General features: G+C 41.0%; 1 protein-coding gene across 4 annotated transcripts in view; it reads left to right on the forward strand.

The window, feature by feature from the left end:
* Positions 1-21,191, forward strand: part of TENM1 (teneurin transmembrane protein 1) — a 1,047,296-nt gene that overhangs the window by 979,435 nt on the left and 46,670 nt on the right. For all 4 annotated transcript variants that reach the window (XM_082262885.1, XM_082262886.1, XM_082262887.1 and 1 more), the window contains one exon: positions 15,371-15,606. In XM_082262885.1, the coding sequence (XP_082119011.1) occupies positions 15,371-15,606 (236 nt within the window). The remainder of the gene's footprint in view (positions 1-15,370; positions 15,607-21,191) is intronic.

Raw genomic sequence — 21,191 nt, forward strand, 5'->3', positions numbered from 1 at the left:
AGTAAGAGACAGTTGGTATTAGCCTCATCTCAAGGAAACAATATTGACTGTCTGGAAATATCCATTACCATATCAATTAGTTCTCTCTAAGACTTGTTTACCAGGGATGCCAACACAAGTTGCATAGTGTCCATACAGTAGATATACAATAATTTTTAGATTCAGTCATTATTGGCCAGATCAGGCTTCTCATGTCTCTTAGTAGCTCTTTTAAGCAAACATGATATCTGATCACGGTTATTAAAAATCCACTCTACTGGTAATGCGTAGTTTTGCTGTAGATGGATGCTGGTAAAATTAATTATGCACTGACTTTTTACATCACTTAGGGAAGCAAGATGATCCCCCCACAACAGATTCTAAATACCAATCCTTCCACTGCTGCTGCAAAAAAGGAAAAGCTAACTGGGTTTCCTGTAATGTATTTTAAATGTAAATCCCAAGATGGAGAGTGGGAAGCTCAGTCATAATAGCCTTGGAAAGTGGCGATGAAAGTAAGCTAGAAGACATAGGAGACATGCAGAACTGCAAAAGTTACACTAAAATCAGCTATCTTTTCAGGCAAACAAATCTTGTAAGGGGTCCATAGGGATAAAAGAGGAATTGGACATTAAAGATAACACATTTGTAATTTTAATAATTCCTGGGATACTAACCAGATTTTTATCCAATTTCAACCTATTACCTCTGGGCTTTTAGAGTTGTCATTCTAGGCACTTGCCATTGTGAACATTTCTCTGTCTGTATTCCGTTTTCCTGAGTCTGTACTGTAATTGCAGAACAAGGAAAGATGTGCTTCACTGCTGAGGCCCATAAATTATATTGTTTGTGCTGCATTGCACTCATGACATCAGCAGAAATCATAAACTGCTAGAAGAAGGCAGCTTTTGCATGAACTTAACTATAGTGTATAGATAACATGTCCTCAAATGAGGATTGGAAACAGTGTAAAGATTAAGGGGTTTATTTACTAAAGCTGTAGAGTGCAAAATCAGGCTCACTTCTGTATAGAAACCAATCAGCTTCCAGATTTTATTGCCAAAGCTTAATTAAACAAGCTGAGGTTAGAAGCAAATTGGTTTTCATGCAGAAGCCTGATTTTGCACTCTCCAGCTTTATAAAATACACCCCTAAATGTCTCCAGATGAGGACTAAAATCATCAAGGCCATCAGGGAAACATGTACTGTAGATATGGGTTCTAATTTGCACAATTGGCTTTTTAGAATCACATATAATAAGAGGATGGGCAATATTTTTGTAAACTCTTGCAGGGATTGCTGGCCTATCGGTGTTTATGACTCTACAAATTACTTGAGTTCATTACAGCAGAAAATTATTATTTATTAGCACTGACTTGATTGTCACTGGAGAAACTTCCTATTTCTCACTCCTGTATGAAGTCACAGCACAGGCATGCCAACTAAACACAGTTTACACTGACCTGAGCTACAAGGTAAAGCATCCCTTGTTCAAAACCACTGGACTGGTGTAGGGCCAGTGTGGTGCCTATATTTAAAAAGATTCAAAGTCTTTACCAAGTAACTATAGACCTGTCAGTTTAACTTCTATAGTCTTGAAAACACTGTAGAGTTTAAAAAAATACCACATAGAGGAGTTCTTGCTGGAAATAAATATTTTAAGCAACAGACAGCAAGGATTAATGAAAGACAGAAATTGTCAGACAAATCTGATTTCTTTTTATGAGGTGGTAAGTAAAACCTTGGACAGAGGGGTGGCCGTGGACGTAGTATACTTGGATTTTGCAAAAGCGTTTGACACAGTTCTCCACACACTCGGCTAATGTGTAAGGTAAAGTCTACAGGCTTGAAAAGATCAGTTTGTAAATGGATAGGAAACTGGCTAAAATATAGAATTCAGAGAGTAGTGGTTAATGATTCTTACTCTGAATGGTCTAAGGTTACCAGGGGTGTACCCTGAGGTTCAGTGTTGCGGCCCTTACTTTTTAATATATTTATAAATGATATAGTGTCTGGGATTAAAAGTACCATTTCCGTCTTTGCAGAGGACACCAAGTTTTACAGTGGAATAATGTCCTTACAGGATGTCTCCAACTTACAAGCTGACCTCAATGCAATGTTTAATTGGGCAACTGTGTGGCAAATAAGGTTAAATGTTGATAAATGTAAAGTTATGCACTTGGGGGCTAAGAATATGCATGCATCATACATACTAGGTGGAGTACAACTGGGGGGATCCATAATGGAGAAGGATCTGGGGGGTTTGGTTGATCATAAGCTTAATAATAGCATGCAATGCCAAGCTGCAGTTTCCAAAGCAAGCAAAGTCCTTTCTTGTATTAAGAGAGGCATGGACTCCAGAGAGAAATATATCATTTTTCCCCTGTATAAATAATTTGTAAGACCTCATCTGGAATATGCAGTTCAGTTTTAAGCACCAGTTCACAAAAAAGGATACCGGGGAACTGGAGAAAGTGCAGAGAAGGTCAACCAAACTGATGAGAGGCATGGAGGAGCTCAGCTATGAGAAAAGATTAGAGGAACTGAATTTATTCTCTCTTAAGAAGAGGAGATTAAGGGGGGATATGATCAACATGTATAAATACATAAGGGGTCCATATAGTGAACTTGGTGTTGAGTTGTTCACTTTAACCTCCTAGGCGGTAATCCCGAGCGTGACTCGGGGTTGAATTTTCATATCAAGAGCGGTAACCCCGAGTCACGCTCGGGGTAGAGTTGCAGAGTGCCAGCGGAGCCTCCCTTGGCTCCCAGAAGCATTCCACTTACCTTGTCCCGGCGATCCAGCGATGTCCTTCGCTCCGATCGCTGGGTGACCGGCATCTGACTTCCTGGTTCCGTTCCCTGCGAGCAGAGGCGGCGCACGGGAGCGGAACTGGGCGGGAATTTTGAAAAGTGAAACTAAATAAAAGAGGTGATACAATGTAATCTGATAGGATTACACTGTATCACCACAGATCACCTCAGATCTGATATTACAGTGCCCCTCTCTTCAGTAAACGTGATTTGTGCCCAAAAAAAAAAAATATATTATGGCATCAAAAAAGCGCCAGTCTAAACCGCTTTTGGACCAGCTGAGTGACAGCGGCAGCGACAGCGACCCAGAGGTGCTCGCGGAAGTGAGCGATAGCGAGTCATGCGGTGATTTGTCGTCCGACACTGACACTGACACGGATCTGGCAAGTGAGAACGGCGATGACCCTGACCTCAGCGATGTGCGCACTTGGTGCGCTATTGATTGCGATGCGGACCAGGTAGCGCCCCCAAGATTCCCCTTCACCGGATCACCTGGGATGAAGGTAGATGTCGAGCGTGACAATCCTCTGGCCTACCTTCAATTATTTCTCACTGAGGAGGTAATTGAATTAATTGTCGCCGAGACGAATCGCTACCAACAGCAGCAATCCGCAACGCTGCATGCCAGGCTTTCCCGAAGCAGAAGGTGGGAACCGGTAACGAAAGAGGACATGTGGCTGTTTATGGGACTCCTCTTTCTTCAGGGGTTGGTGGGGAAACCGTTCCAAAAATGGTACTGGACCACCAACAGGTTACTGGCCACACCGTTCTTTGGGACCGTGATGTCTGAGTATCGCTTCTCCCTGATTATGAAGTATTTGCACTTCACAAACAATGAGGAATTTGTTGAGGCCACGCATCCTGCGCCCAAACTGAAAAAGATCTGGGAGGTATGGCAACTTATTGTGGGAAATTTCCAGCGGACCTACGTGCCAGAAAGGGACATCAGCGTGGATGAGAGTTTGATGGCCTACAAAGGTCGCCTAAGTTGGATTCAGTACATCGCATCAAAAAGAGCACGGTTTGGCATCAAATCATATATGCTCTGCGAGTCATCCACGGGGTACATATGGAATGCCATAATTTACACCGGCAAAGGCACTAAATTCAACCCGAGGTACAGCGACTATGGGATTGCCACATCATCCGTCCTGACACTTCTTGACCCCTTGCTGAACCAGGGATATTGTTTGACGACGGACAACTTCTATACCTCCCCGGAACTATATGATGTTTTGCTACAAAATAGAACCGACGCATATGGTACCGTTCGGCCTAACCGTCGAGACATGCCATCTTTTTTTGCCAAAAAAAAACTAAAAACCGGAGAAATGGTTGCCTGGCAGAAGGGAAAGGTGATGGCAATGAGATGGAGAGACAAGAAGGATGTGTGTCTTATGAGCACTGTTCACACTACCTCCACTGCCACGGTCCATACAAAACGTGGGACTGATGTGCTGAAACCACAGGTCGTAATTGACTATAACAAAACAATGGGAGGTGTGGACAGAGCCGATCAGGCCATGACCTTCTATCCCGCTGTACGAAAACAGCAAAAAAAATATTATAAAAAAATATTTAGACATCTTCTGGAACAATGTCTATGGAACGCTTACATCCTGCACAAAGCCAACAGTGAAAACCCTCTTGCTCATTCCGAGTTTGTCTGGAAGGTGGCTGAGCAGATTTTTGCAAAGTACCAGACACCATCGGGAGTTGAAAATAGACCTGGACGTCGCGCTGTTGACGTGGTCAACCCAGAGCGTCTGACCGGCCGTCACTTTGCAGACTATATTCCGCCAACTGCAAAAAAGGCAGCACCAACCAGGATGTGTGTTGTCTGCTGCTCGAAACGCGATAGGAATGGAAAGAAAGTCCGAAAGGAAACTAGGTTCCTATGTCCTGACTGTGACGTTGGACTTTGTGTAGTTCCTTGTTTCAAGATTTATCACACGCAGCATTTGTATTGAATTTTCTTTCTTTGACAAATTTCCTTATTTACTGCATTATTGAATAAAATTACATTATTTATGAGATTATAATTCATGCGTTTGTGTTTCAAAATTTATCACATCTGGGATGTCTACTAGAGTCTTGTTTTGCTCAGGTTTAAGTCAGTAATTACTAAGAATTGTAGGCCTATAATACATAACACCAAATTTCCATGAAAATAATTGTACCGCTTTTGGTATGAACTTCCAGACATAATCATACCGCCAGGGAGGTTAAGGTCATCACAGGGGACAAGGGGCACTCTTTACGTCTAGAGAGAGGAGATTTCATCTCCAAACATGGAAAGGTTTTTTCATAATAAGAGCTGTGAAAATGTGGAATAGATTCCCTTAACCTCCCTGGCGGTATGATTCTTTCGGATTTTAGGTGCTGAAAGCGGTACCATTATTTTGCTTGCAATTCTGGAGAATGAGCAGCCCAAACCAGCTATTTACTAATGATTTCTTTTTACCGTGTGTTCTTCTTTATAACATCCCGAGTATGATAAAGTTTGAAACACAAAATCCTAAATTATAATATAATAAATAACTATAAAATAATAATATAATAATAACACTTTTTTTTTTTTTTTCCAAAAAATAACACTTTTTATTCAATAAATGATAGTAAATCATGTAATCAAAAACACTGACATTTTTTTTTGTCAATCAAGGATGCAATATATTTTTTTTTTTCCCAAAAAGGATGCAATATTACTCTTCATACTGCTTCAATAAACGTCCCGGGTGTGGAAAATTTTGAAACAGGGTACAGCGCAAAGTCCAACATCACAGTCTGGACAGTAGTACCGTGTTTCTTTTCTTATTTTCCGCCCGGTGTCGTCGTGCTTGGAACAGCACACCACACACATTCTTGTGGGTGCAGCCTTCTTCTCCGTCGGCGGAATGAGGTCCATAAAATGACGACCAGTCAGTCGTTCGGGGTTCACGACACCAGCCGCACGGCGTCCGGATCGACTTACAGTTGGTGTCTGGTGCCTGAGAAAAATCAGCTCCGCAATTTTCCACACAAAGTCCGCATGGATCATAGGCCGGTCGCTTTTCTTTTTCAGCAGAATGAAGGCATTCCATAAACACTGCTCCAGGAGGTGTCTGAAAATTTTTTTATAGTATTTCTTCTGCTGTTTCCGCATTGCTGGATAGAAGGTCATGGCCTGGTCAGCTCTGTCCACACCTCCCATGGTGTTATTGTAATCCAGGGCCAGTTGCGGTTTCAGCACATCTTTTCCCCCTTTTGTATGGACCATGACAGTGGCGGTGCTATGGATGGTGCTCATCAGGCAGACATCTTTTTTGTCGCGCCATCTAAGTGCCAACATTTTGCCTTTCTGCCAGGCAACTAACTCTCCAGGCTTGAGTTTTTTGTTGGCAAAGCTGGGGGGCATGTCACGCCGGTTTGCTCTGACGGTCCCATAAGCATCCGTCTTGTGCTGTAGGAGGAACTCAAACAGTTCTGGGGAGGTGTAAAAATTGTCTGTAGTGACACAGTACCCCTGATCCAGCAGAGGCTCAATCAGCGTCAGAACTGAAGCAGTTGCCATCCCATAGCTGCTGAACCTTGGGTTAAACTTAGTTCCTCTTCCGGTATATAGGACCGAGTTCCAAATATATCCAGAGCTGGATTCACACAGCATAAAGGATTTTATTCCAAAGCGTGCTCGCTTGGACGCAATATATTGGATCCAGCTAAGTCTCCCTTTATACGCCATAAGACTTTCGTCAATGCAAATGTCTCTTTCTGGGACATAGGACCGCTGGAAGTTTTTCAAAATTAATTGATAAATGTCCCAGATTTTTTTCAGCTTCGGAGCCGGATGAGATGTTTCATCAAACTCCTCATTGTTGGCAAAGTGCAAATATCGCATTATAAGGGAAAATTTGTACTCCGACATTATGGTTCCAAAAAAAGGAGTGGCCAATAATATGTTGGTGGTCCAATACCACTTCTGCAGGGGTTTCCCCACCACTCCCTGCAGAATAATAAGGCCCAGGAATCTCCAGATATCCGCACTGGTAACGGGTTCCCACATCCTGCTCCTGGAAAACCGCCGATGTGCTGCGGTTTGTTGTTGCTGGTACCGGTTGGTCTCCACAACAATTTTTTCGATGACCTCATCGGTCAAAAAAAGCTGCAGATACGCCAAGGGGTTATCCTCCTCAACATCCACTTTGAGACCAGGCGTTCCGGTATACGGGAACCTTGGGGGCGCTACGTGCTCCATACCGCAGTCGATCACGCACCACGTACGCACATCGCTCGGCACATCATCATCACTAAACTCACTTTCGTCGGATGATGAGCTTTCCCATGCATCGCTGTCACTCCACTCTCCGTGCGATTCGGGATCGCTGTCGCTATCGCCCAGCAGGTCATACATCGCTTTTGATGTTGCGGCACGCTTGCTTGAGGCCATGGTCGCTCTGCAATAATCCAGATACAAAGTATGGAGATAATGCAGGAAGTGCAATGGAGAAAGCACTGGGGGGCATAAAAAGGTCACTTTATTATATTTTGGGAATGTAATCCAATAGGATTACAGTGTGTCAGTGTGTTTGGTGTTTATACTTTTTGAATTTGCCGCCGGTTCCACCCCCCGGCGGACGTCACGTCGCCGGAGACGGAAGCCGGGGCTTACAGACGATCGAGAGGAACATCCGCCGCCGGACACCGCTCTCATACATCGCTGGATCCCGGAGAAAAGGTAAGTGAAACCTCCACCAGGATCCAGCGATCTTCCCAGCGCTACCCCGAGTGTGACTCGGGGTTACCGCTTTTGGCTCAAAAATCTTACCCCGAGTCACACTCGGGAATACCGCTAGGAAGGTTAAGAGGTGGTTCTGGCCAGCTCAGTAGATTTCTTTAAAAATAGCCTGGATTATTTCCTAAATGTACATAATATGACTGGGTACTAACATTCATAGGTAAAGTTGATCCAGAGAAAAACCGATTGCCTCTCGGGGGGTCAGGAAGGAATTTTTTCCCCTGCTGTAGCAAATTGGATCATACTTTGCTGGAGTTTTTTGGCTTCCGCTGGATCAACTCTGGGTATAGGATTGTGTATATGGGTCTGTATAAGGATGGACTTGTGTCTTTTTTCGACCTGACTAACTATGTATGTAACTATGTACCCCTGTAGTACCATATACTGTATATACAGTACAATGTGATAATTGTGTCATATTATGCTTAGCTTGCAACCAGTAATAGGCGTGTGAGGCTTTAATGTGTTAGGGAATCTCTTTGATGGTAAACATGAGCATTTCCTTCGTAACAAAGGTGGACATAGGCTGCAAAGCATACACAGCAAATATAGTATGAGAAATGTTATAACATGCTGTTTTTGTGTGTTCATCCATTCTGACATTTGGGGCTCAATGTTCATATAACAATTAGAGCTGGCAAGCAGAAGTGAGAAAGCTGAAAACCATTTCATCCATCCACAATGTTTTACCATGTAAATATGTCAATGAGTATTACAGCACTGAAGAAAATAATCCTTTCATGCTCTTTGCTAAGTATAAACACATAGGATTTAATTGTCCACAATGTAGCTGTCATGTTCTCACTTGTACATACAATGACATGCAGGGTAAGGATGTCAGTTGTTAATCTTGAACAAAGCTGAGCATTGAGGTACAGGCATCATTGGAATGTAGCGTATTAGTCTTGCTGCCTTTCTGCTTTTATTCACAAGTACACCACTGAATTACCTAGTAATTGGAAGTGATACGTAAAGTATATGTTCTCACCTTGTAAAACAACCCATTCAATTTCAAATAGAAATGAAAGTCAAAACATTTATATATATTAAAAAAAAATTATAAATCACTGTTTTCCCCTTTTTTATAAAAGATCACATACCTTTTGTACTCAGAGAGTTGGAGGGGGAGAAACAGCAGCACTTTGGTCTTCCCAGTGAATGGCTGTCCAGGGGGTAGGACATGTATGATTACTGGAGGAGAGTAGGCTAGAGAACTGACCACTCTGTGCTCTCATGCCTAGAGTGATCAGTTTTCTAACAGGAAAGCAGAGGGCCTGGCAGGAACTCAAGGTATTTTACACAAGGAGAACAGAATACTTTTTCCTTTTAAGTACATGGTACAGCAGGCACATATCAGGAATATGAAATAGTGGGTTTGCATATTCATTAAAGCAAATACTTAAATTATGCTATGTGTATTTAAATATAGTAGCTTGGATGTTTACAGATAAGAGACGTGATAAGAACAGGCTAGCACATTCTTAACCTCTCTATCGTTGCATAAACTTAAATGCAGTTAAAGTAGGACTATAGGCAAACCTTTTTTTCTTATTTTGTATAGAACAAGGGAGGGTTATAACCCCTATTAGATTTTTCTTTTCGCCATCTGTGGCCCATTGAGGAGATTTCCCCTCATTTTCTGTTCCATTGCCAAACAGAAAGTGAGAGGAAATCCCTGCAAATTAAAGGAATTCCTTGGGGACCCCCAGGTCACCAGAACTAGGGTTGCCATTGGAAGATTTCCCCTCTATTACCTTTCTGGGACAACCCAAAATTTGAGATTTTCTTTTCCTTTCACTTTCAATGATAATGGTAAACAGGACAAATAGAAAGGGTGAATCTCCCTAATGAAGGCACAGACCGCAATAAAAAACTGAGAGGGGTTCTAATACATCTCTATCCAAAACTAAAAAATAAAGTCTTGCTTTTAGTTGTACCTTATAGCATTTTATTACAAGTCCTTATTTATCTCTGTAGCTATAAGCACTGAAAACAAATTAATCTTCAAAGTTCACAACAGATGTTTGCACAGAGACACAGAAATCAATTTTCTATGGAAAGCGGAATCTTGGCAGCCTGCCTACCCTCTAATGTAAACATACACCAGGTACTTGTACACTTCTAGAAACCAACTAAAGCGTTACTATAGAGTCTTTGTTGTGATCTTTGAGAATTTTGAAGAATGAATTGCAGTACATGCAGGTGGAGATATCAAGGATGGCTTGATTTTAAGTGGTTTTCCTGCTCATTAAGAAGAATATTTAAAAACTTTTATTACCATGGCAGGTGCACTTTAACAGTAATCTATTATTAAAAATGTTAAAGATTTTTTACTTTTTTAGCCCTCTGTATTCAAAAGTGTAAATACAATGTTTTGCACTTTGGGCTCAATGAGGCAGGTGGTCATGCCAATTTACAAAGATAGATTCGAAAATGTATCACTTTCCAAAGTGACTGTTCAGTCCTCTTAGTAAATACCGGTATTTGTTCACTTCAACCACCCAATTATATGCCAGCTAAATTTGTTTTATTTCCTTTGCTCAGAGTTAGATTTTTTTTTTACTAGTAAACATTCTTTACTAATTTAGTATATCTACTTTATGCACCATTCACACTATGGCATTTCCAAACTTCTTGTGCACGACAAGTGTTTACGCAATTTTACCACTATTCATCGGGCAACAATCCCAGCAAAATCACACCACGATTTGAGTGCCATTAAAAATAACAAGGATTTCAAGGGCATCCCACAATTTGCAGCGATTCGGAATCGCGGGCAAAATTACAGCTATTCCGCCCGTGATCTGGAATGCCATAGTGTGAACGGAGCCTTAAAGTTTGGGTTAGCTGGTAACACAGCAGGTTTCAGCAATTTGAGATGTTTTATCTAAAAACGTACCTACTGCCAATATTTATGTGCAGAGACCGAACATTTTTGCATATTTGATAGTCCCTTTATTGTTCCATAAAAGGTAAAAAGAGAAACAAAAACTGTAAGGTCAAATATACTGGACAAGTGTCTTTTTCAGTCTAGTATAGTGTGTGACTGTTACACTTTTAATAATTAAACTACTGCCATTGCTGGTTGGCACCAGCAGGGCCGCTGATTGGGGGGGGGGGACAACCAGTCCTCCTGTAGGGGCCCTGGCACACAGGGGGGCCCCAACAGCACGGGGAATCTGTGCGGTCAGGCAAAGGGACAATTAAGGAAGGAAGCCCTATGTGGCTCTCAGCTGCAGCTTAAAGCCAGTTTCTCCCCCTCCTGCCAGCTTTCAGCTGCTGCGGGGAGAGACACAGACACAGGGCATCATTCCTGTATTTGCTTCTCCGACATTGATCCCCCTCCCTGTTTTAAATGTAAAAAAAAAATTGTAGAGGGCTAATTCACACAGGTTCTCTGTTATGTTTATTTCCACTAATTATGATTTTAGTGTATTTTTATTGAAAATATTTTCTTGACATATTCGGGGGAGGAGGGCCCTGCTAGGTAGGCTGTACAGGGGCCCCGTGATTTCTACTAGCAGCCCTACACTCATATTTATTACATTCAATACAAACATACAGTATCATGCATCAAGACCCATAACTATGACTCCTAAAGAATACAATGTAATTATCACTCTGCTTTTTCTGGAGTAATTCTTTCTACTTATGAAAGACTCATTTTTTGTTATATTATTCGTATTTGTTTTAATATTGGAGACAGTCTAACAATGCAAGAAGTGCATTGGTAACTATCCAAATTAAGGTATGTAAATTTTATTTCAGCGTATGGAATCAAAAGGCACAGACAGCCTAATTAATATAAACATTAAGGATGAGTAAATCAGTCTGGGTTTGATTTGCAGCGTTTATTGAATCCTGATAGAAACTGAACTTATCAGTGAACCCCACTGAAGTATATGTGAGGAAAATCTTGATAATTAACAGTGACCTCACTAGGGTTGGTGTCACCTGGTGCGGTAAAACATGGTGTCATCCACTCCCCCCCCCCCATCAGCCTTAGTACAGACGGAATTCCCATCCGGTCCCCTTCCCCAGCGTAGAACTGTACAGCTCTCCATAATAAGTCTTCCTCAGCATTTCATTTCTATGCTTGGGAGCTGACTTCGAAGCAGAACTACACTACTGAAAACACAATTTCATTATTTTTAATATTCAAAGCAAACTCCCCTATCCATCCATGTCTCAATGCTTTATTTTATTGGGAAGTCACTTTAAAAACCACCTACTTAGCATATCCGGGCTTGGCCTTCTTAAAGCCCCGTACACATGATCAGATTATCCAAAGATCTGTCGTCCGTTTTTTGTGGCTAGTCTGATGTGGAAAGTGAAGAAGTTATTTTCATATGAATTTTCCCGTACGACAGAATTCTACTTCAGAAGTGATGTCATGTGTTGGATTGCTTTCTATGTGTTCTTTCGTCTCTGAGCATGCCTAGTCTTGCTCTTAAGATTTTTTTCCGTCGAAAACTGTACTAACGAGACGAAAATCGGACGTTGTGTTGACGGACGATAAAAATTTTATAGCCTGCACATCAGGATTTTTTCGGCCAAAAAGTATGAGTCGGCTGTCGAAAGCACCATATTAACTATCCGAAAATCTGCAGATCGGTCATCGGATGAAATTTCCCTTCAGATTTTCTTATCGTGTGTACGGGCCTTCAGTTAAGGCAGATGATTCATCAAACATTTTCTTCCTGGAATCCATCCGCCCTTAGATTGGGCATGCAGGTTGGAGAGTGTGCTGAGAAAGCCCCTCCTCCCCTCCTGAAGGTTCCTGGGATTTATGAATTAATTTGCATAGGCCAAAAACCAGGAAGTAACTGAAGAATGTAAATAACAATGTTTAACACAATTAAATGATACAATCTCCAATCTATTTACTAATGCTAGCAGCATAAGGGTTAAAAACAGTCAATGTTGATTGAGAGCATGAAGTTCCACTTTAAGCTGTATGTGTTGTTATGGAACAGTACAATTTTCACAGACAGCTTCAGCATTTTCTGCATTTCTTCTGCTTTACAGCTGGCTGTGAAGAGTCAGCAGAATTACAGATTATTGCTATCCTCAGGGTCAATCCATAGAGAAGCGTATGCCTTTTTAAAGCATCTGCTGCTGTCTTCAAATCATTGCTATTCCCAGTGTCTTAATTCCAGCTTGACCCAACTGCTGGCTTTGCAGCTGCTCCCATTGTAGCTTGTGAAATGATTCTTTTCTGTAACATTATGGCCTGTGTTAAACTGCAGTGCAGGTACCCAGCTGCCATCATTTTGCCCAAGGGCCATCCCTGCACTCCACTAGCATGTGAAATGTGATGGGGCTGCAGGAGACAGAGGAGGAATCTACTGAAGAGAAGGGCAGAAGTGATGGCAATGAGGAGAAAAAAGAAATTGGGCAGGGTTCAAGGTGGAGACCTCTCCCAAACTCCATGGTTGGAGTGAGACTGGGGGTCCCCTGCTGCAGGCAAATAAAAATGATACCCCCCACAAGATACCTTGCAGCAGAATTACCCCACCTGCAAAAATCTCCCCCAGACCAGCCCCCCCCCCCCACAGAAAAGATCTCACTACCAGACCTTCCTCCCCTTTAAACAGGGGAATAACCTCTCTAGTACAATTTCGTCCCCACCAGATTCCCCTCCCCCAGCACAAAGTTCCAAATCAGATACAGCAAGACAATAAGCCAGGAATGTCCTTCCTCCCCGCGTCTCCTCCATTGTGTTACATGACAGATCACAGCTGAAGAGGAGCCTTCCTTGGCTCTGAGCTGCAACTTTCAGTATATGAGATCTGTGCTACAAGCTGCAGTGTTGGACTCAAGACACCCTGCATAAGATGTGGGGCATACAGTGGAGATCGAAAGTTTGGGCACCCCAGGTAAAAAATTGTATTAATGTGCATAAAGAAGCCAAGGAAAGATGGAAAAATCTCCAAAATGCATCAAATTACAGATTAGACATTCTTATAATATGTCAACAAAAGTTAGATTTTATTTCCATCATTAACACTTTCAAAATTACAGAAAACAAAAAAATGGCGTCTGCAAAAGTTTGGGCACCCTGCAGAATTTATAGCATGCACTGCCCCCTTTGCAAGGCTGAGACCTGCCAGTGTCATGGATTGTTCTCAATCATCGTCTGGGAAGACCAGGTGATGTCAATGTCTCTGACCCAGCATTTTAAATGCCCAGACTCATCTGACCTTGCCCCAACAATCAGCACCATGGGATCGTCTAAGCAGTTGTCTAGAAAACTGAAACTGAAAATAGTTGACGCTCACAAAGCTGGAGAAGGTTTTAAGAAGATAGCAAAGCGTTTTCAGATGTCAATATCCTCTGTTCGGAATGTAATTAAGAAATGGCAGTCATCAGGAACAGTGGAAGTTAAAGCAAGATCTAGAAGACCAAGAAAAATATCAGACAGAACAGCTCGCAGGATTGTGAGAAAAACAATTCAAAACCCACGTTTGACTGCACGATCCCTCCAGAAAGATCTGGCAGACACTGGAGTTGTGGTACACTATTCCACTATAAAGAGATACTTGTACAAATATGGTCTTCATGGAAGAGTCATCAGAAGAAAATCTCTTCTACGTCCTCACCACAAAAATCAGCGTTTGAACTTTGCAAATAAACATATAGACAAGCCTGATGCATTTTGGAAACAAGTTCTGTGGACCGATGAGGTTAAAATTGAACTTTTTGTCAGGAATGAGCAAAGGTACGTTTGGAGAAGAAGGGGCACAGAATTTAATGAAAAGAACCTCTGTCAAACTTTTAAGCATGGGGGTGGATCAATCATGCTTTGGGGCACAATGAACATCTCACGAGTAGAGGGAAAAATGGATTCAATAAAATTTCAGCAAATTTTGGATGGTAACTTGATGCCATCTGTGAAAAAGCTGAAGTTAAAGAGAGGATGGCTTCTACAAATGGATAATGATCCTAAACACACCTCGAAATCCACGGGTGATTACATCAAGAGGCGTAAACTGAAGGTTTTGCCATGGCCTTCACAATCTCCTGACCTCAACATAATTGAAAATCTATGGATAGACCTTAAAAGAGCAGTGCGTGACAGACAGCCCAGAAATCTCAAAGAACTGGAAGACTTTTGTAAGGAAGAATGGGCAAAGATACCTCAAACAAGAATTGAAAGACTCTTGGCTGGCTACAAAAAGCGTTTACAAGCTGTAATACTTGCCAAAGGGGGCAGTACAAGATATTAACTCTGCAGGGTGCCCAAACTTTTGCAGACGCCATTTTTTTTTTGTTTTCTGTTATTTTGAAAGTGTAAATGATTGAAATAAAATCCAACTTTTGTTGACATATTATAAGAATGTCTAATCTGTAATTTGATGCCCTTTGGAGATTGTTCCATCTTTCCTTGGCTTCTTTATGCACATTAATACAAATTTTTACCTGGGTTGCCCGAACTTTCGATCCCCACTGTATATCCTGGTTGCCCGGTGTTATTGATGCCACCCCAATCTAGAAACCAAGGACCAATTTTTAATGCTAAATGATAAAAAAAATTGCTGTATCTTACGTTAGGAATTTATTCAAGCAGACTGGTAAAGTTATTGAGAGGTCAGTTATTACAAGACACCACTGAACACTGCTAAAGTGCTGGCAATAATTGTCTATAAGAACCTGAAATAAATTGTGTATCTTTCCTGGCAAAGCTGGACAATGAAACTATATAACATGACATATGTTGTGGCAGCATAAGTAAACTTTCCAAACAGAAAAATGATTTGGTGTATGTTCAATAGCTGATGGTAACCTCTGATCACTTTGCAGAAAACACTGTTAACACCTATCGTGTTAATCCTGATGGCTCTCTACGGGTGACCTTTGCCAGTGGAATGGAAATCAGTCTGAATGCAGAACCCCACATATTAGCAGGGGTGGTCAGTCCAACATTGGGTAAATGTAATATCTCACTACCTGGGGAACACAGCCCAAATCTCATTGAGTGGCGACAACGCAAGGAGCAGAACAAAGGCAATATCTCCTCTTTTGAAAGACGCTTAAGGGTAAGACTTTTTCACTGTTATATTACACCTTCCTGTAATAAATGACAATGCTTCTTCTATGGTCATACTGTGTGGGAAGAACCAATTTGTTTCATGTCCTGTAACTGCAAAGCAGAAATCATCCAGAGGATCTACAATATGCTGCGAACTGATATAGAAGATTTAAAGGAAAATAGTAAACATCTGTACAGAGTAAAATGTAATATTTCTTTGTGTATGCCTTGTGCTTAGCTGTATCAATAAGAAACATATAGTGATAAACCTTTTCATACTGTGAATTGTAAAGCTAATATTTATCAGAAAAAAGCAGAATTTCCAAGGGAGATTTTATCCTGTGAAGAATGAGAAGTGTTTCTTACTTATCGAAGGATTTCCAATATCTTTTTTTGAAGATCTAGTCACCATCAACTCTTAAAACTGGTGCAACACGTCTAACAACCACTAGAAGTAGTATTTACAGTATCTCACAAAAGTCAGTACACCCCTGACATTTTTGTAAATATTTTATTATATCTTTTCATGTGACAACACTGAAGAAATGACACTTTGCTACAATGTAAAGTAGTGAGTGTACAGCTTGTATAACAGTGTAAATGTGCTGTCCCCTCAAAATAACTCAACACACAGCCATTAATGTCTAAACTGCAGACAACAAAAGTGAGTACACCCCTAACTGATAATGTCCAAATTGGGCCCAATTAGCCATTTTCCTTCCCTGGTGTCATGTGACTTGTTAGTGTTAAGAAGTCTCAGGTGTGAATGGAGAGCAGGTGTGTTAAATTTGATGTTATTGCTCTCAATCTCTCATACTGGTCACTGGAAGTTCAACATAGCAGCTCACGACAAAAAACCCTCTGAGGATCTGAAAAAAAGAATTGTTGCTCTACATAAAGATGGCCTAGGCAAAGATTGCCAAGACCCTGAAACTTAGCTGTAGCACAGTGGCCAAGACCGTACAGCAGTTTAACAGGACAGGTTCCACTCAGAACAGGCCTTGCCATGGTTGACCAAAGAAATTGAGTGCACGTGCTCAGCATCATATCCAGAGGTTGTCTTTGGGAAATAGACGTTTGAGTGCTGCCAGCATTGCTGCAGAGGTTGAAGGGGTGGGGGGGTCTGCCTGTCTTTGCTCAGACCATAGGCTGCACACTGCATCAAATTGGTCTTCATGGCTGTTGTCCCAGTAGGAAGCCTTTTCTAAAGATGATGCACAAGAAAGCCCACAAACAGTTTGCTGAAGACAAGCAGACTAAGAATATGGACTACTGGAATCATGTTCTGTGGTCTGATGAGACCAAGATAAACTTGATTGATTCTGATGGTGCCAAGCGTGTGTGGCTGCAACCAGGTGAGGAGTACAAAGACAAGTGTGTCTTGCCTACAGTCAAGCATGGTGGTGGGAGTGTCATGGTCTGGGGCTGCAGGAGTGCTGCCAACACTGGGGAGCTAAAGTTCACAGTATAGTTGAATGCCAACATGTACTGTGACATACTAAAGCAGAGCTCGATACCCTCCCTTCGGTGACCAGGACGCAGGGCAGTATTCCAACATAACGACCCCAAACCTCTAAGACGACCACTGCCTTGCTAAAGAAGCTGTGGTAAAGGTGATGGAGTGGCCAAGCATGTCTCCAGACCTAAACCCTATTGAGCATCTCTGGGGCATCCTCAAACGGAAGGTGGTCTCTGACATCCACCAGCTCCGTGATATCGTCATGCAGGAGTGGAAGAGGACTCCAGTGGCAATCTGTGAAGCTCTGGTGAACTCCATGCCCAAAAGGGTTAAGGCAGTGCAGGAAAATAAGGGTGGCCACACAAAATATTGACATTGTGACAATTTGGACATTTTAACTTAGGGGTGTATTCACTTTTGTTGCCAGCGGTTTAGACATTAATGGCTGTGTGTTGAGTTATTTTGAGGGGACAGCAAATTTACACTGTTATACAAGCTGTACACACACTGCTTTACTTTGCAGCAAAGTGTAATTTCTTCAGTGTTGTTACATGAAAAGTGAATCAGACTTTACTAAATATCATTATTTATGATATTCTACCAGCACCTGCATTTCGTTTTTGAAATAAATAATCACAAGATTAAAGCATGGGTGCTCAACCTGTCGCCCTCCAGGTGTTGTGGAACTACAAGTCCAATCTTGCCTGTGTCTTTAAGAGTCATTCTTGTAACTGTCCACCTTGCAATGCCTCATGGGACTTGTAGTTCTGCAACAGCTGGAGGGTTACAGGTTTAGCACCCATGTATTAAAGGTAAGCTCTACATTAAACAGGATACTCTGCAAACATAACATAAAATATTGAAACTGAAATATGTGTCATATACAAGTATATATGTAAAAATAAATTATTTACAGTTCTTCCAGTGTTTTTGGCCAATTGCAATTAATGCCTTCAGAAAGTAAATTTGAGGGTCAGGAAAATTCATATTCACATTGTTCTGTATAATTAGTACAAAATAAAGGTGGTTTCATAGTTGCTAGTCTACAGAATCCTTGAACATTATTCACTGTGAAAGGAATGTACATGTTGGTGTCTTGCAAGGATAAGACACATATTAGGGTATCTATACTGGAATGGAATGTTGGAAAATGTCAGCTGCTGCAGTAGCTCCTGATCAGTGTATTCTGACAGTGGAGAGTCCCACTCTCAGAATACAATGTCCTTGAAGGGAGGATTTCTCCATCCACCTCACTTGTGTGCAAGGAGGAATCTGTTCCTTTTTTTCATTCAGTCATCTGGCTGATCAAAAAAAATAATATTATATCTATGGCCAGCCTACGCCACAAAGACATCCCCAATGGGGACACTAGTTCTTGTGACCCTAGTGATAAGCAGAGACCTGCTCACTTTGGAAGGATTTCCTCTCACTTTGTTTTGGCTATGGGACAGGAACTGAAAGGAAATATCCCCAATGGAATATAGATGGAAAAAAAAAATGACGGGGTTATACCCCCCTTTACTCTATCCAAAAATGGAAAAAACACATTGGATTATTATATTATCTGTATTTATTTTATTTTTTTTTGTGTAATTGGATGCATATTTGAATTAAATTAATATTTTTCACCTGGAGATTTACTGCAATCACTCTCTTTTGATATGTTATGTGCTTACACAAATGTACCATGAATGTTTTTTGAAACTTTAATACCAAAACCATCTTAGGAAAAGTTTTTTGAATTATTGAAAAATGTCAATGTATAGGTACCTGTGATACAGTCATGAGACTTGTAGGTATGCCAAACAGTATAGAAAAGTTTGTTAGATAAGAATTCTGCTTTACAATTATGATGTGACTTGTATATTTCTTATTTGGTGCTAAACTAAAATCTGAGGACTTCTGCAGTATTATTATTGTGACATTCAGAATATAAGGTCATAGCAGATTTGTGTTCCTCTAAGTTTAATTAATTGTTCTACTGATGCCTTACGAAGCTGTCTCGTATTCCAGAAGGTAAATGAGTTCTAATTTGCAGTGTGGTGATATCCAGCATAATTTCTGATTTGAACGAAACACACATAAGCGTCAGCTTGATTAAACTGCTTACAACAAGAATGGTAGAACTGTAACTTCAGCAGGATTATAAAACAAGAAAGTAAGGGCACTAAACATTAATGTTAAAATGCTTCAATTTCCAGTACACAAAAGTGGCAGATTAGATAAATTCCCCTCCCTAGGCATTTGACTATGAATTATGACTCAAGAAAAAAGTCATAAATCAATGCCACCAATAGAGATCCTCTATCTCCTTATTTTTGACCCTTTGGAAATGAAATACTCATGCATCTTTATGAATTCAGTTCAAGAGTTCTGCACTTGAGATATAATAATTATTTACTGCTTATAAAGCAAATGTATCTTTCAGAAGCATGTGATGTAATGGTTCTCACATTGTAAGCCTGTCTTTTTAAAGTCTTTGCAATAAGAACTGTCTGTGTTACTCTATAGCAACATGGCTCCAGCTCATTAGTGCTTCCTGTAGGCATGCATAATGAGATTTAATTATATTTAATCCATGTAGCCACACAGAATGTCATCTTGTGGGGTCAGCCAAAGCTAAATGTTTACCTCTCTAACCATTGGTTAAATGTCATTATAACCTACACATTATACATACTTATAGTAAACCTCTCCAGTCTTAGTTGGGGTTATCTGAACCTCACCTCTTCCTATTATTTCCTCACACTCCCTCTGGGTTTTCAGTCAAAAAATGATTGTAGTAGAAGAATACTGGATATAAAACGGAGATTGTTTTCTTCACTGTTTCAACCTTATATAGAGATTGCATGTTCAAAATAATAATATAGAAGGTTTAATTGAGGGAGAGGTGATAAATAGTGGTGTACTGTAATAAATAAAGGGGGCACACTGAAAGAAAAGAAATCATGAATAAATTTGGATGTTGGACTTCAGATGGTTGCCACATTGTGCTGCATTGGAAGGGTAATGGAGGTGGTGTACAAAATACAAAGTACAGTGCCAAGAAACTCAAATGCTGGAAATATCACTATGAGGAAAAGTCCAACAGATGCAAGTGATGATCCACAATTGAAGATGAAAGTCCAGCCACCAGGGAGTAGAACCTCATGACCCCCTGTTAGGGCGGGTCAAATGAGCATGTAGTAGAGAAATCCAAGGAGGGGGTCCTCTGGGTTGAGGGAACCAATCCGATAAGATCGCTCCAAAACAAGCAGGTTTACGGTGCCCAGACAAATCAATGCAGCAGATGACAATACCATACCTCAAAATGAAGAGGGTGACTCCAATGGCATAGTAAACTTAAATCTTTAATGTATAGGAAAATAAAAAATGACAACTCACAATCCAAACAAGTTAATGCGCATGGAAATAGTAGCCTAGTGAAGCGTGTCGACATGCGGGCGTGCCTGATGTTTTGTCCCACTCAAGACATTTTCAAAGGCCTTTGAAAATGTCCTGATTGAAACGAAACATCAGGCACGCCCGCATGTCGACACGCTTCACTAGGCTACTATTTCCATGCGCATTAACTTGTTTGGATTGTGAGTTGTCATTTTTTCCAGCCTAGAACAGGCACTTGAATTTGGCACTTGCTGTGCCAGTTTTAGAAAGCACATAAGATGCTTGCACAATTTGTATTTGCCAGTCTTTGAGAATTCCAGGCTTTGTGTGTGTTCCTGGGGCTAGGGTGAAGAAGTGTGCCAAAAGAGAGTTGGTCTTAATTAGCTGCACTTTCATAAGATACGAACTGTTGGTATTTTATTTAACTTTGGTACATTCAATGTGCCACAAATGTAAAAGTGGCACATTTTAGAACTACCTGAAATTAGTGCGTGAGTCGCCGTCAGAACCAAAAGTGTCACAGATGCTTCATGAATTTAGGGCAATAACTTAACAAGAGGGATTAACCTCATAAAAGGTGCACAACAGATTTATTGAATTCCCCCCAATGTGCACCAGAACTCTCAAAGGTATAGTTGCCAGGTGCATAGCTGTTTACTCAGCTAATGTGAGAGACACCCAGTTTTGAGCATCCTCTCTCAGGAAGCCTGCCCGTTAAAGCACATATTATCTGTCCTTGGAGATGATTT

Source organism: Pelophylax lessonae, assembly GCF_965119305.1.
Source record: "Pelophylax lessonae genome assembly, chromosome: 7".
Classification (NCBI taxonomy): Eukaryota; Metazoa; Chordata; class Amphibia; order Anura; family Ranidae; genus Pelophylax; species Pelophylax lessonae.